Below are 15,353 nucleotides of genomic sequence, written 5' to 3'. Positions count from 1 at the left end.
TGCACTGTTTGACCCAGAAAGCCGCTTCAACACTATCCTAAGCTAAGGACAAAACCCCGCATACAGCTTGTGAATGAGGGTACCAGTCACAGTGTTACTGATGATGTTAGTTAGAGCTTATAAATGATACAGAATAGTTAGGGAAATAGGGGTACATCTTGTGATTAGATACTGTATATTTGAAAATGCCTTTTTTGGGCTGAGGAGATGGCTCGGTGGTTAAGAGCACTGTCTGCTTTTCCAGAGGTCCTGAGTTTAATTCCCACTACCTACATGATGGCTCAAAACCATCTCTAATGGAATCTCATGTCCTCTCCTGATGTTCATGAAGACAGGGCTCATACACATAAATAAACAGATATATTTTTTAAATGCCTACTCTAAGAATATTAGGAACCTGCTGGTGATATTGAGTAGGGTCAGACCATAAATTTGTTTTAGACATGAATTCTTACTGTTACTGTGGAAAGATGCTCAGAAGAGCTGTGAACTCGTGCTCTGGCTGTACCTTGCAGGTAAAATTCTAACCAACTAAAGTCTACAGTTTGGGAAGTAGCAATTACACTAGCTTATGGAAGAACTGATCTTTTAATGAATGAATTGGGTGAACTTAAACTTTGAAAGTCAGATGTTACATGTGAAAAGTATTTTTTTATTGCTATAGGTGTGGGAATATATATATATATCTGGGCTGTAGAGTGCTTGCCTAGCATGCCCATAGTGTCCCAAACACAAGTTGGTATAGATAACCTTTAAGAACACAGAACCCATGAAATTGATTATCATGCAAAAACATCCTTTCTTGAGTGAAAGGGTGTGTTTTTTATTTGCTTTAAAGCCTTAGGAAAAATGTGTAATAAAGATGTAAGGTTAAAAATGAAATTCTTCATTAACTGAATTTTGCTACATAGGAATACTTAGCAAAGCAAGTACCATGTGTACTGATGGTATTTTCTTGGTGCTGTAAAACCCCCAAGTATGTGTACATGGTGTTCATGGAAAAGACCATTCATTCATTCATTGGCTTTTTGAGACAGAGTTTCTGTGTGTAATAACCCTTGGCTGGCCTGGACTCACTTTGTAGACCAGCTGGCCTTGAATTCAGAGATCTGCCTGCCTCTGCCTCCAGAGTGCTGGGACTACAGCCCTGCGCCACTTTAATGTCCACAGACCATGCCCCTATGGGTAGGCAAGCTCTCTTAACCACTGAGCTATTTCTCCAGCCCCCAAACAGTTCTTGAGAAATGCATTTTCAATCCTTATATAGCCATTAGCAGCTGTTAACTGCCAGAAAATGAAGAATTAAAATTGCCCTTACTGATAATGTGATGTTTTCCCTTTCGCTTGAAATTTAATGTATTGGTCTGGAGAGATGGATCAAAGGTTAAGAGCACACTGGCTGCTCTTCCAAAGGTCCTGAGTTCAATTCCCAGCAACCACATGGTGACTCACAACCATCTGTAATGAGATCTGGTTCCCTCTTCTGGCATGCAAGCAGAACACTATAAACATAATTAATAAATCTTTAAAAAATTTTTAATGTACACCATAGTTAAACGATTGAACTTAATTCTAATTGTCTCGGTCTAGTTTTCGTTTGGTTTGGTTTTCAGTTTTTTGAGATAAGAGTTTCTCTGTGTAGCCCTGGCTGTTGTGGCCCTCGATCAGAAATCGGCCTGCCTCTGCCTCCCAAATGCTTAGATTAAAGGTGTGATCACGCCCAGTTTAAGTTGTTAAATTTTTACTTAGTGTGTATGTTCATGGTAAAGCGTTTGATTTACAATAATAATGACAGGGATTTGATCCCCATCTCATAATTTTAAATTTATTAATATTTTTTTTGGTGAGAGCGTGAACTGGTGCAGTGAAATAAGAGAGTTTTGAATTCTTTCCTGTGTAGAGTGCTATAGGATCACTGAGGTGGTCAGGCCTGGGTAGAAAATTGCTTTTAGGGTCCAGGGCCATTCTGCTTGCCGACCTCTAACACCCCTAAAACAAAACAGAACAAAAGAAGCAAACAAAAGCACTGTCTGTTGCTGGGAACCAGGAGGATGGCTGGCCAGCCTGCCTGGCATATTTGTAGACCTGCCTTCACCTTAGGTTGTTTTCTCAACTTCGAACAAGTGCGGAGTGTACTAACATAAAAATAATGAGACCCAGAGACGTCCCTAGTCTCCGATCTTTCTACCTTAGCCTCGGGATCCAGCAATAATACAGTAAATGTAACAGAATTTCACGGTTCTCATCACTATAGCAGGCAGATAATGGACAGATAAAGCCTCCGGTCTAGTGATCTTTGATCTTTGGTTAGACCTGTACTCCTGAGAGCCACACCCGCTTTTTCACACCACATGTCCACAGGGAAGCAAACAGCCACCCTTTAGCTAAGAGAAGCCAGAAAGCAAGTGAACTAGGGGTACTAGGACTTTTTCGATCCACTTTTCCCCCTGCAACGCTTCTCTGGGGGTCTTTCACCGTGGGAAAACGGGCTCGTGTTCTAAGGCTGTGAGCCCGGTCGCAAGTCTCGCGAGACTTGGAGCGCCCTCCTGCGCGACGCCCTAGCGTGGCAGGGCGGTTTGGGTGCGCATGCGTGGCCTGGAGGGCGCGGCGTCCCGGGCTGCGGCCTTGCCATCGCCCCTGCGGCCAGGCGCCTATGGCGTTTTTGAGGTGACGCTGCTGGCACAGACTCTCTCTAGGGCTGGGGGCATCACCCATGAACCCTTCGGTGACCTTGTTGGTCCGGCGCCAGGTGAGCGCCGCTGCCCCGGGAGACGGTGCAGAGAGGGAACGGAGAGGCCGTTTCCTCAACCCAAGAAAACCTGGCGCCCAGAGCCCAGGCGCGAGCCCTAGGGCACTGCTGTTGAACGTTGATGGGAGCCTTGCCCTCCCTCGTTTATTTAACAATAGCCCGGCGGGAGGAAGGACTTTCTCACTTCACTTTGACAGTCTTAAAAGTGAATTTGCCCAAGGTGTGCGTTCATGAATGAGTGTAGCGTGACATGGAACACTTTTTGGTAACCGTTTTCCGCCACTGAGCTCCATGCCCCTTCCTGCCGTTCTTATAGACTGAATTCGGGTATTGTGAATTGAAATTCCGTATGTGTGAATTGAAATTCCGTGTGTGTGTGTGTGTGTGTGTGTGTGTGTGTGTGATAAATCATTTTTTATAAATCTTTCACAATGATGTAATCCTGTACATGAACCCCTGTATGCCCTGTGTAGACCATACTGGCATCATTCTCACCCCCACTTTAATTCCTGTGGCTCCTGAGTTCTGAGTCGTCATATCCCAGCTTTAATTATTATCTTTAAGTTCATGAAGCTGGCCTGATGATTTGTGTTCTGGCCCTGGAATCCATATGGTAGAAGGAGAGAGCCAACTCATGAAAGTTTTCCTTTTACCTACACACATACATATGGATTAAGCCATGTGTGATGGTGCAAACCTTTAAACTCAGAAAGTACTTGGGAAGTAAAGGCATATTAATTTCTGTGAGTTCAAGGCCAACCAGGGCTGCATAGCAAGGCCCTGTCTAATTGTAATTTAAAAATAAATATTAATAATAATGGCCCTGCAATAAAACAGCAGCCAATGTTGAGGGATTACTATATACCAGGCACTTACAAAACCACAGGCCTGCAATCCCAGATACTTCGGAGGCTGGAAATATCAAGGCCAGAGTGAGCTAAGGGCAAGGAACTCAAAAGGTTTGTTTTGTTTTGTTTTTGTTTTTAAGGCTGTGGGAGCTGGAGAGGTGGCTTAGTAGTTGGTTCATAGCACTTGCAGCTCTTCCAAAAGATTGATTCCCAGTGGTCATATGGTGGCTCACAAATGTCATTTCCAGCAAATCTAATACCAACTTCTGACCATCACAGGCACCAAGCATGCAAGTGATACACAGATGTACATGCTGCAAAACACAAAATTAATAATAATTTTAAAATAATAAATTTAAAATATTGCTCAGTAGACATTGCCCAAGCATGTGCAAGTTCTCTAGAACTTTCGTTACCATTTTTAAGGGAAAGTACTAGGGCTGAGGCCGGGCGCAGTGGCACACGCCTGTAATCCCAGCACTCGGGAAGCAGAGGCAGGCGGATCGCTGTGAGTTTGAGGCCAGCCTGGTCTACAAATCAAGTCTAGGACAGACAGGGTTACACAGAAATCCTACCTTCAAAGCAAACAAAGAAGTAAGGCTGATAGAAGCTGAGTAACTTGATTTAAGGTTATGTAACCACTAAGTGGCCAACTCCAGATTGAAGTTGATAGGCCCTGCCATACACTAGACTTTAAAAATGGTTTGTCAGGGCTGGAGAGATGGCTCAGAGGTTAAGAGCACTGCCTGCTCTTCCAGAGGTCCTGGGTTCAATTCCCAGCAACCACATGGTGGCTCACAACCATCTGTAATGAGATCTGCTGCCTTCTTCTGTAAAGCCCTCATAAGCAATAAATAAAATAAATCTTTTTAAAAAATGGTTTGTCATAGCCAGGTGGCGATGAACAAACATTCAATCCCAGCACTTGGGAGGAGGTAGAAGCAGGTGGATCTCTGTGAGTTCGAGGCCAGCCTGGTCTACAGAATGAGTTCAAGGACAGCCAGGGCTACACAGAGAAACACTTCAGAAAGACAAAAAACAAACAAAACAAGTGATGGTAATAACCTAGAAAGATGATGTGTCATCCTTGTCTTGATAAGCACCGCCATGCCTGGCCTATTTCTTAAAATTATGTATGGGCATGTGACATGTGCCTGTGTGGATACAGCACCAGTGCACATGTGGAAGCCAGAGGGCAGTTTGGTGGAGTTGGTAGGTTCTCCCTCCAACTTTCCCTGGGTTCTTGGCATTGAACTCAAATCGCCCGGCTGTAAGGCAGGCAGCTTTGTCTGCTGAACCATCCTACCCCTTTTCAGATTCATTTTTTATTTTATGAGTATGAGTATTTTGCCCGCATGTATAATATGAACACCATGTGTGCCTGGTGCCAGAGGTGGCCAGGAGAGAGCATCAGATACCCTGGAACAGACAGTTTTGAGCTGCTATGTGAGTACTAAGAATCAAACCTGTGTCCTCTGCATCCGCTCTGCCCTTATTTTTTAATTATATATGTTGAGTTTGGACAAGCAACAATATTTAATTGCCCTTGATTAGATTGAGTGTATTTCAGTAATATGTCTGCTAATATTAAGAGTTTAATTATTTTCTTTCTTTCTTTTTTTTTTTTTTGTTTGTTTGTTTGTTTTTCGAGACAGGGTTTCTCTGTGTAGCCTTGACTGTCTTGGACTCGATTTGTAGACCAGGCTGGCCTCGAATTTACAGAGATCCACCTGCCTCTGCCTCCCGAGTGCTGGGATTGAAGTCGTGCGCCACCACTGCCTGGGTCTTTTCTTTCTTTTTTATTTATTAATTTTTGTTGTTGTAGCCACAGGGATATTGTTCTGGCTGGCTTGTAACTTGATATATAGGCCAGACCAGCCTTGAACTCATAGAGATCCACCTTTCTCTACCTCCAGAGTGCTGGGACTAAAGACTTGTACCACCACATCTAGCTTTCTGGTTTTGTTTGTTTGTTCTGTTTTGTTTTGTTTTTCGAGACAGAATTTCTCTGTGTAGCCTTGGCTGTCCTGAACTCACTTTGTAGACCAGGCTGGCCTCAAACTCACAGCGATCTACCTGCCTCTGCCTCCCGAGTGCTGGGATTAAAGGCATGTGCCACCATGCACCACATCCATCTTAATTATTTCCTAACAGATTAAAATCCCCATTCTTTGATAAGAATTTATTATAATATTGTTAAAAATAACTGTTTCAGCTGGGTGTGGTGGCGCACGCCTTTAATCCCAGCACTCGGGAGGCAGAGGCAGGCGGATCGCTGTGAGTTCGAGGCCAGCCTGGTCTACAAAGCGAGTCCAGGATGGCCAAGGCTACACAGAGAAACCCTGTCTCGAAAAAACAAACAAAAACAAAAACAAAAACAAAAAAAAAAAACAAAAAACCACAACTGTTTCATGTTTACCTTTCCTTGATTTCCCTAGAATTTCTAGGCCAAGGATTGGGAATGTATCTCAGCTAAACCACATGTTCATTAATGCTCTGGGTTTGAGCTCTATAACCACACACACACAAAGGCATCTGCAGGTGTGTGCATGTGTGCATGTGCTGGAGCACACAGGAGGCCAGCGTAGGGAATAGCACTGCTGACCAGAACAGGAAGATTGACAGCAAAGGGTAGGGGTCAGGGTGAGCAGAAGCTGAGTGTATTGTGGTCAGCCAGAAGTTACGGAAATGGATCTACTCTTTAAGAACTGTGTGTGAGCTGGGTAGTGCACGCCTTTAATCCCAGAACTCGGGAGGCAGAGGTAGGCGGATCTCTGTGAGTTCGAGGCCAGCCTGGTCTACAAAGCGAGTTCAGGACAGCCAGGGCTGTTCCACAGAAAAACCCTGTCTCAAAAAACGAAAAACCAACCAACCAACCAAACAAAACCCCCTCCATTTCACAATTCAGAGTTGGCCCAAGCCAGGCAGTGGTGGCGCACGCCTTTAATCACAGCCTGGTCTACAAAGTGAGTCCAAGACAGCCAAGGCTACACAGAGAGACCCGGTCTCGAAAAACAAAAACAAAAAAACTGGAGTTGGCCACAGAAGAGTGTAATTGTTTGGAAAGTATATTGTGGCTGATGTATGGCATTGCCTTTATCTTGATTCCAAACCATCCTCCATGTTTAGAACATCGGATCAGAAGTTGAGAATTCCACTATTGAGAAACAACGGAAGGAACTGCAGTTGCTCGTTGGAGAATTGAAAGACCGAGATAAAGAGCTCAATGATATGGTTGCAGTGCATCAAAGACAACTGCTTTCATGGGAAGAGGATCGGCAGAAGGTGTTGACTTTGGAGGAACGTTGCAGCAAATTAGAAGGTCAGAAACACGTAGCTCCATCTGTTGTATGCGCTGACATTGAGAGGGCTCATAAGGAAGCACTTAAGCAAGAGGTAAAGAGTACGGCTCCTGATGTCCTGGGATTCAGTCCTGCTGAAGATGGGGGGCTTGACAAACAGTTACCTTAGATGTTCAGACACACGAAGGCAGGGTGCTCAAGTGTAGGAAAAGTACTGGCCAAGAGCTACAGTTAAACACCGTGTTAACATGAGTAACAGCTGTGGATATAGCTCAGGGGTAGGGAACGCACAAAGCCCTGGGTCACCACTGTCACGATTTAAAACAGAGGGGATGGCATGATGGTTGAGCAGGTGAAGGTGCGCATTGCTAAGCAAACAACCTGAGTTCAGTGCCTAGGACCTACCTAGTGGAGAGAGAGTTGACTCCCACAAGTTACCTGGTGATTTTACAACACACATAGGTCCTTATAAATTACCATAAATAACTAATTCTAAAATTAGTGGTGGCACACACTTTTAATCCCAGCACTCGGAGACAGAGGCAGGCGGATCACTGTGAGTTCAAGGCCAGCCTGGTCTACAAAGTGAGTCTAGGATAGCCGAGGCTACACAGAGAGACCCTGTCTTGAAAAACCAAAACAAAACAAAACACAAATAAAAGTTACTTTATGTGTTTGTGTATCTGTGCACCATGTGTATGCAGTGATAGAGGAGGCCAGGAAATGGTGATGGATCCCCTGGGACTGGAGTCGCAGGTGCTTATAAACCATTATGCTGGGTCCCCTAAAAGAGCAGCAGTGCTCTTCGCTACTGAGCCATTTCTCTGTCCCATAAATATAATTTCAAAAAATGTAAAATAGTGCTGGGAATATAGCTAGGTTGGTAGAGTGCTTGCTTAGCATGAGTGAAGAATTAGGTTCTATCCCAGCACCTTAGAAACCAGCCTGGTCAGTAGAGGTCAGATGACCAGGAGGCCAAAGACATCCTTTGCTACATAGTAAATTTGAAGCCAGCCTGAGGTTCATAAGACCTTGTTTCAAAAATTTCAAATGGTATATAGCTGTAGAGTTGGCTCCCTTTACCAAAACCTGATAGCTTTTGCAAGTCTAGCAAACATGAAATGATCTGTCATTACAGTCCATGCTTCCCTAAGGACTCAATTTTCCTCTTTCCATGAAGAACTTATTGAAGACTAACAGAGCCCTCTGAATGCCAGGCAGGCACCTCCGCTAATCTGTACACCAAGGCTGAATCTTGCTTACCTCAAAAACTGGATCCTGGTGTCCATATATAGTTTCTGTTATTTAAGAAGTATCTTTACACTGCTTTTTTTTTTTTTTTTTTTTAAATAAAGATAGTCTTGGTCAGGTGTGGTGGCGCACACCATTAATTCTATACTTGGGAAGCAAAGGCAGGTGAATCTCTGAGTTCCAGGTCATCGTGGTCTACAAAGTGAATTCCATGACAGCCAGAGCTGTTACCTAGAGAAATCCTGTCTCAAAAAACTAAAAATGAACAAACAAACAATGAATGAATGAATGAATGACAGGGTCTCATTATGTATCCCTGGCTGTCCTGGAACAAACTGTACTCCTGGCCTTGAACTCACACAGATTCACCTGTCTCTACCTCCTCAGTGCTGGCACTAAAGGTGTGTGTCACAACACCTGGCTGTTTATACTACTTAAAAAAAAATTTTTTTTTAATCAAATGAGTGGGAAGATAGACACAGGAAGGCTAATTCTGCTGTTGGGAGTAACTTGCCACTGTTAATTTGGGAAATCATTTCAAGGTACCTAGGAAAGTTGAAGACATACCTGTCCTATAAGAAAGGGTCCAAAGGTTGAAAGATATTCTAGCGTGGTCCAGCCATTCCACCTCCAGGAATTTTCACTTGAGTTGTTTAAAGAACTCACTGTGCAGATTGTAGGCTGTAGAATATAGCTCACTGGGAAAATATCTGAACATCCTTGAAGTCCTGGGTTCCATCCTACCACCCCCAGTACCCAACCAAAAAGTAGTTTCTGATATAAGAGATTTGGGATTCTATAATCCCAGCACTCAGGAGGCAGAGGCAGGCAGATCGCTGTGAGTTCGAGGCCAGCCTGGTCTACAAAGTGAGTCCAGGATGGCCAAGGTTACACAGAGAAACCCTGTCTCAAAAAACAAAAAAAAAAAATGCAAAGAGATTTGGGATTAAGAGTCTACATTCTTTGTTTTTTGCTTGTTTGTTTGTTTGTTCTGGTTTTTTTGGGGGGCTACTTTATTTGTTTGTTTATTTTTATTTTTCTAGACAGAGTTTCCCTGGCAGTCCCTGGCAGTCCTGGAACTCACTCTGTAGACCAAGCTGGCCTTGAACTCACAGAGATCTGCCTGCCTCTGCCTCCGGAGTGCTAGGATTAAAGGTATGCATCACCACTGCCTTTTTTATTAAAAAAAAAAAAAAAGTATGTGTGGGGGCCTTTATGTTTGTCTATACGCCACATACGTGCAGTGTGTTCAGAGGCCAGAAAAGAGCACTGGATCCCCTGGGAGTGGAGTTAAAATTGTAAGCCACCATGTGGGTGATGGGAACTTTGGTCCTTAGGAAGAGCAGCCAATGCTGTTAATCATTGAACCATCTCTCTAACTCCTTGTTTTTTTGTTTTGTTGCTGTTTTCTTTTCCCCCTTTTTTCCCTTTGAGACAGGGTTTCTCCATGTAATCCTGGTTGTCCTGGAACTCATGTTGTAGACTGGGCTGGCCTTGAACTCACAGAGATCTGGATAGGTGCGATACTACCTCCCAAGTACTGGGATTAAAGATGTGCACAACCACACCCAGCAGTCTCTTACTTATTTTAAATAGATTCACTTATTATTTTTATGTTATGTGTGCGGGTGATTTGCCTGGTTGTATGTACATGCATCACATATGTGCCTGGTGCCCTCACTGGCCAGGAGAGTGTGTTAAATCACCTGAAACTGGAAATGCAGGGAGTTGTGAGCTGCCATGTGGGTATTGGGAAAGAACCATAGGTCTGTGAGAGCAACAAGTACTCTTAACCACTGAGCCATCTCTTCAGTCTTTATTTATTTTTTATTATGTAGATATGTGTGTGCATATGTGCACGTAGGTGGGTGATGGTGCCTGAGAGGGTGTTTGATAGAGTCTGATCCCCTGGAGTGGAGTTAGAGGCAGTTATGAGCTGCTGAGTGCACGTACTAGGAGTCAGACTGAGTCCTCAGCAAGAGCAGTGCAAAGCTCTTAACTGCTGTGTCATGTCTTCAGGGCTCTGTTTTTTATTTTTTCATTTTTAACTTTTGACACAGGGTATTCTGTGGCTCAGGCTGGTTTTGAACTTGCTCTGTAGCAAAGGATGATTCTGAGCTTCTAATCTTACTGTCTTCACCTGCCAAGCACTGCGGTGCTGGGATCACAGATAAGCAAGGCCATGCCTACGTTAGGGAATACTTCTAGCAATGTCCCCAATGATACTAGTGCTGCAGGCTCAAGGACCACATTTTGAATAGCAAAGCAGATATGCCCCAAGACACATGCATGGATATTCAGAGCAGCACAGTTTACAGTGCAGAGCGGGCAGAACCAATAGCAGAGCAGATGTAGACATGTTGGTGTTAGAATTTAGTAGACTGCATGTAGCAGCATTAGCTAGGAACACAGGATCTTACAAGTGAAGAAACAAACACTTGAGTATATTTCCTTCTATATACGGCTCAGATTATGCTTTGGTGGGGGATGCAGAGATAGGAGTGTTGCTCAGTGGTGGGCAGGCACCTGGCATCCCATCCTTAGCATGAGGAGCGAGTGGGCAGCAAGGAAGCGATTATGAAGATGAGGGTGGTGGCTTGGAAAGTGGGAATTAAGAGAGATTATGTTTAGGAAGGTGACTTCCGGGTTGGTGCCAGTGTTTATTTCTGGAGTACATATGGTATTGTGCATTTCACAGTAAAATGTTTTTAAGATGTTTAACACGCCTTTACTTTATAGTCACTGATTTTGAAAATGCTGCCTGTTGCATCTCAGTACAGACACAATGACTGAAATTTCCCTTAGGTGAGCTGCATAAAAGAACTGAGATAATCAAGTCACTCATGAAGAAGGTCAAAATCCTTGAATCCAATCAAGTAGAATGTCAGAAAACTCTTCAGAAGACTCAGCAGCAACTTCAGGAAATGGCTCAAAAGGCTACACACTCTGCCCTCCTCTCTGAAGACCTTGAGGTAGGTTTTCATTTTTTGATCATCTTCACTATTCTGGGTTTCAGTTACAGAAAAAAAAAAAACTTTAAATGTCTCCATTAAAAATGGATGTGTGAGCCAGGTGTGGTGGCTCATGCCTTTAATCCCAGCACTTGGGAGGCGGAGGCAGGTGGATCACTGTGAGTTCGAGGCCAGCCTGGTCTACAAAGTGAGTCCAGGACAGGCAAGGCTACACAGAGAAACCCTGTTGTGAAACCCCCACCACTGAAAAAATGGATGTGTATATGGACGTGTACAGTGTGTGTGTTCTGTCCATCTTAACTTTGTGTTCTCCATGCTCTCTGGCTAGCTACACTGCACTGCTCTGTTCTGGAGGTGAAGTTTCACCACAGTCCATTCCATAATGCTGTTTTGTTTTTGTTTTTCAAGACAAGGTTTCTCTGTGTAGCCCTGGCTGTCCTGGACTCACTCTATAGACCAGGCTGGCCTCGAACTCAGAGATCCACCTGCCTCTGCCTCCCAAGTGCGGGGATTACAGGCTTTTAAAAATTTTTTTAAAACATGTCTCCCTAAGTCTCTTAGCTAGTGTTGAACCTGCAGTTCCCCAGTCTCAGCCTCTGAAGTTCTGAGATTAACCTAAGGTCTATCCAGTACAATAAACACTTACACCAAAGCAAGAAACATAGGGTAAAATTGTTAAGATCGACTTTTCAGTATTTTATTCTTTCTTTCTTATGTATTTATTCAAAATAATCTTACTATGTAGCCCAGTCTGGTCTCAAACTTTTAATCCTTCTGCCTCAGCCTCCTGGATGCTATAATTACAGTGTGTGTCACCATTCTCAGCTAAGCGCTATGCTTTAGAGCAGTTTTAGGGTCATAGCAAATGTGAGTGGAGAGTACAGAGTCTTCATGTCTGTTCTATCCACACTCACTTCCTACTTCCGAGGCCCTGCATCATGATGCTCTATTTGTTGTAACTGGTGAATGCCTGTGGGCATGTCACTATCCCCCCAAGTCCAGTTTATGTAATGACTCACTTTTTGTGTTTTACTTTATATAGAATGATATGGGCAGATGTATACTGGCATATTGAGCCAAGCCCAGTGTAAAGTTCTTTTAGCCCAGATGTTAACAAAGATGTGCAGCCAGGTATGGTGGTGCATGCCTCTAATCCCAGTACTCAGGAGGCAGAGGCAGAGGCAGGCAGATCTTTGTGAGTTCGAGGCCAATCTAGTCTATAAAATCAAGTCCCAAACAGTCAAGCCTACACAGAGTAACCCTGTTTGGAAACAAAGCAAAACAAAAAAAGATGGGCAGAAGTCACTAAGGCTGCTTCCTTTAATGAAAACCCAGTTCTCATTTGTTCATTATGTCTCTTCTAACTGTGTTCACGGAAAGGCATAGAACTTGGGACTGGGCAAGTTTTTGAGTGGCTTCCTTAAACAAGCTGTGTGGTGTTTTATTTGTGAGTTAATTAAAATAAAATAATTTTATTTAAAAATTAAAAAGGCATGTTTATAAATATAACCTACATAAATCAGTATGAGTTAGATCAATTGCTAACTATTGAGAGGAAGCTAGAGTTTTGGGGGTTTTTTGTTTGTTTTGGATTTTTTTATTTTTGGGGTTTTTCGAGATAGGGTTTCTCTGTGTAGCCTTGGCTGTCCTAGATTCCCTTTGTAGACCAGGCTGGCCTTGAGCTCACATGGATCTGCCTGCCTCTGCCTCCCGAGTGCTGGGATGACAGGCGTGCACCACCACGCCCAGAAGAGAGGAAGCTAGGGTTAATAGAGGAATGAGCATTTGCATTCCTTTTTATTATTTTTTTAAAGATTTATCTATTTATTTATTGCATATGAGTGCTTTATCTGCAGAAGAGGGCATCAGATCACATTATAGATGACTGTGAGCCACCATGTGGTTGCTGGGAATTGAACTCAGAACCTCTGGAAGAGTAAGCAGCACTCTTAACCACTAGCCATCTCTCCAGCCCCTGTGTTCCTTTTTAATGATTACTTACTTACCCCATCTTATTTTTTAAAAATGTTAATTTAAGCCGGTCATGGTGGTGCATGCCTTTAATCCCAGCACTCAGGAGGCAGAGGCAGGTGGATTCCTGGGAGTTCGAGGCCAGCCTGGTCTACAAAATGAGTCCAGGACAGCCAAGGCTACGCAGAGAAACCCTGTCTCGAAAAACAAAACAAAACAAAACAAAAAAAATATTAAGTTAAGAAATAGAGAAAGGACTGTTTGTGGTTAGTAGCATAATGGAGGCATTAACAGGCTCAATGAGTATTTTCTGTGTTGTTCCCTTGTAGGCTAGAAATGAAAATCTCAGCAGCACGTTAGTGGAACTGTCTGCTCAGGTAGGACAATTGCAAGCTAGAGAGCAGGCTCTCACTACCATGATAAAGCTAAAGGTAACTGAAACGCTCTACCTCTATCCCAGAGCACTCTGCTGCCCGCAGAGCTCATCCGCGTGCTTCATCTTTCTTCTAGTCCCTAGCAGCCCAGAAGCAGAGCTGTCAGCAGTGCCCATTTCACCTTCTCCCTTCAAAAATGAAAGGAACAGGTTTATGTGGTAGTCCCAAAGCTCCTGTACTTCATCTCAGTGAGTCTGTTTCTTTCCTAGGTATCTGCTGTGGTCTCCTGAAGATGCTGACCATTAGGTAGATCCTTGTTAGTCTTTTATTAAAACAAAAAGAAGCTGGGTGGTGGCAGCGCACACCATTAATCCCAGCACTCAGAAGACAGAGGCAGGCAGATCTCTGTGAGTTCGAGGCCAGCCTGGTCTACAGAGAGAGTTCCAGGACAGCCAAGGCTACACAGAGAAACCCTGTATGGAAAAACCAAACCAACCAAACAAACAAAAAACAAAAAACAAAAATCCCCCAAACCAAGAGGTAAACTAAACTGGCAGCTGTCAGACATTGGTAGAGCGTGAAACATGGCCTCTTCAGAGAGAGCTCCTGTGCCTCATGCCCCTTGGGCAGTTGCTAAGCAGGGCTATGATGTTGCTGTAGTGGGACATTTGCATGAGTTCATCTGTAATTTTCCTGACACTAATGCTGAGATATAATCATGAGCAAGCTTTCTGAAAATTAAATAGAAATATGAAAATCTGTAGAATTACTTTAGTTAAAATAGTTGCCAGCATGGTGTCCACCACAGCCCTGGTAGAGCCTGTGAGCTAATGATGCCGCTTCTCTCATGTTAGGACAGTGCATTCATAAAAAAGAAGCAATGTGCCTACAGGCAGAGTTCTGTTTTGAAGGAAATAGTCTCTGCTAGAAGCACATGCTTATTAGGACATACTTAGAAAAACAGAAGCAGGAACTCCTTAAGCTCCTTGTTTAAGGTTGACAAGATTGAAGGACTTGTCTCTCTTGTCGTTGTCTTAATGCTTACTATTTTTATACTGGTCTGATCACAGACTTTTGTTGTTGGTGTTATTGTTTTGCTTAATGAAACAAATTTGCTTATTTATGTTGCTGGGGACTGAATCCAGGAGCTTTTGCTTGCTGGGTAGCATTCTACCACTGAGCTACATCCTTAGCCCCTCCTCTGGTTTTGATTTTGTTTAGTTTTGTTGCTGACCTGAAACTTGTAATGTAACCCAGGCTGGCCCTAGGAGTCATTGGTTCTCCTCCTTCAGCCTCTAGAATGCTGAGATTCCAGATGTGTGCCCCCATGCTCAGTCTTCCACTGGCTGTGAGTGGCTCACCCCAATCCTTTATCTCCCAGTAAGCCCTCTGAGTTTGTAAGGTTTTTTTCAGAATGCATGTGTAATGCTTCTGTAGCAGTGGGTGTGCTCAGGGAGGGCACCCGTTAGTCAGGGTATTTCAGCACGTGCGCCTGAGACTGAGGATTGAACCTGGGACCTTACACATGCTAGGCAAGTGCTCTACCACTGAGCTACCTGAGAAGATAAGTTATAGTTTGGTGGTGAGTCTTTTCTATTCTTCTGCTCTAGCTCCCCAAAATTGGCACAGAAATTTATTAGATTTATGAATAAGCTTGGGCTCTGTTACTGGGCAGATCTGATCTATTTCTAATGCACTATGCTAGTCTTGCTGTTCCCCAGCCATGTGCCATATTGGTCCTTCCTGGGCTGCTTCTGCTCCATTTGTGTCTTGTCCTTTCTTTACCTCCTCTTTTTTCTTCTCCTCTCATGGTTCCTACCTGACACCCTGTCACAGGGAATGGAAGTGCTGTCTTCTGTCCTTTCTCACCCTGTCAGCAGCTTAAT

General features: G+C 43.7%; 1 protein-coding gene across 1 annotated transcript in view; it reads left to right on the top strand.

Annotated features, from left to right (window-relative positions):
• Positions 1-2,586: 2,586 nt before the first annotated feature.
• Ccdc62 (coiled-coil domain containing 62) overlaps positions 2,587-15,353 on the top strand; it is a 46,990-nt gene continuing 34,223 nt past the window's right edge. Inside the window, 5 exon segments of the mRNA XM_051161495.1 lie at positions 2,587-2,669; positions 2,671-2,749; positions 6,727-6,919; positions 10,956-11,122; positions 13,423-13,524. Of these exon segments, the coding sequence (XP_051017452.1) occupies positions 2,587-2,669; positions 2,671-2,749; positions 6,727-6,919; positions 10,956-11,122; positions 13,423-13,524 (624 nt within the window).

Source organism: Acomys russatus, chromosome 19, assembly GCF_903995435.1.
Source record: "Acomys russatus chromosome 19, mAcoRus1.1, whole genome shotgun sequence".
NCBI lineage: Eukaryota > Metazoa > Chordata > Mammalia > Rodentia > Muridae > Acomys > Acomys russatus.
This window is presented reverse-complemented; position numbering and strand designations above follow the sequence as displayed.